This window comes from Montipora capricornis, chromosome 2, assembly GCF_036669925.1.
Source record: "Montipora capricornis isolate CH-2021 chromosome 2, ASM3666992v2, whole genome shotgun sequence".
NCBI classification, from domain to species: Eukaryota; Metazoa; Cnidaria; class Anthozoa; order Scleractinia; family Acroporidae; genus Montipora; species Montipora capricornis.
In genome coordinates this window covers 24,024,510-24,025,809 of record NC_090884.1, presented here as the reverse complement: position 1 = coordinate 24,025,809, position 1,300 = coordinate 24,024,510, and the positions used below count along the sequence as shown (strand labels likewise).

General features: G+C 36.6%; 1 protein-coding gene across 1 annotated transcript; it reads left to right on the top strand.

The window, feature by feature from the left end:
• Positions 1 to 309: 309 nt before the first annotated feature.
• On the top strand, positions 310 to 870 carry LOC138036839 (uncharacterized). The gene has a single exon (XM_068882908.1). The coding sequence runs from the start codon at positions 310 to 312 to the stop codon at positions 868 to 870; it is 561 nt and encodes a 186-aa protein (XP_068739009.1).
• The last annotated feature ends 430 nt before the right edge of the window (positions 871 to 1,300 follow it).

Below are 1,300 nucleotides of genomic sequence, written 5' to 3'. Positions count from 1 at the left end.
ATTCACGAACAACAAAAATCCGTTGCAGACCATCTGAAGAAACCAGTGGTACACCCCATCATCGCAAATAAATTTCTTTCACACGTGGAAATCGACTTGATAGATATGAGAAGGTTATCATGTTCATGCAGCGAGGGACATAAATGGATTTTACACATCACGGACCATCACACGAAATTCTCGTGGCTTTTTCCATTAATTTCCAAGCAAACAGAACAAGTTATAAGTTGTTTAAACCAGCTATTTTGGCAGTGGGGTTTTCCTAAAAAGTTGCATTCCGACAACGGAAAAGAATTTAAAAATCAAAAGATGTCCAGCTTCTGTCAGAGCAATAACATAAAACAAGTGCATGGAGCTCCACGCACACCTACTACCCAAGGATTAGTCGAGAGAAATAATAGAACAATAAAGGAAAACATTCGAAATATTCTTACAGAGAAGAAAGAAAGTTACAACAACTGGTGTACAGTGTTAGGAGAAGCAGCCTACAAGAAAAACATTACAGTGCACCGTGCTGTTGCCCAAACACCATATGAACTAGTGTTAGGTATCAAGCCATGGAGAGAAGAAATGCGGGCAAGTGTACAAGAAACAGATACTGACAAAGGGGAACAAGAAGAAGAGACAAACAATGAGCAACAAAGGCTTGACAGTGAGGATGAAACAGTAGAAATGAATGTCCAGCAAACTCCAACATTGACAGATGAAAACAGCACAGATGACATTCAAACTAACGAACAGCAACAAGCAAAAGAAACTAAAAGTTCTCGCTCCAAAAAACGCAAAAAAATCAAAGAAAGGCAAGAACAGTACAACAAAAAAATGAAGCAATCCAGACCTAAAGTAGCCAAATTTCATGTCAATGATTAAGTAAAAATAAAATTGGTAAGGTCGATAAGACACCCTTGCACCCCAATACATTGCTAGGAAAAATAATATCAATAGAGCCTGCGAATGCTTATGCCCAATTGGTAACAGAATTTGGAGTTAAACACCCCCAAATTTCTCCGAGCCAAACACAGGAATAGCATTTGATTACTCCAAACATATTACATTTTCGCGTGCTTGCAAAATGGCAATTAATCAGTAATTTCCCGATGTATTTAGAACAGATACACATAAATATTTATCAATAATATTTGCATGCACTTTTGCAATTATGTATGAAAACAAGAATAAACACAAATACAAATGAATAGTAGAATATATGTTTTATTAATCTACAGCAAACTCTGAGAATTAAAATGGCTGATTCCCCTTTGAAAACTGTCACCGTTCATACATGACTATTCCATAGAAC

Excerpts from the sequence above, each read along its gene's own strand:
- LOC138036839 (XM_068882908.1), top strand. The coding sequence starts at position 310 with ATGTCCAGCTTCTGTCAGAGCAATAACATAAAACAAGTGCATGGAGCT.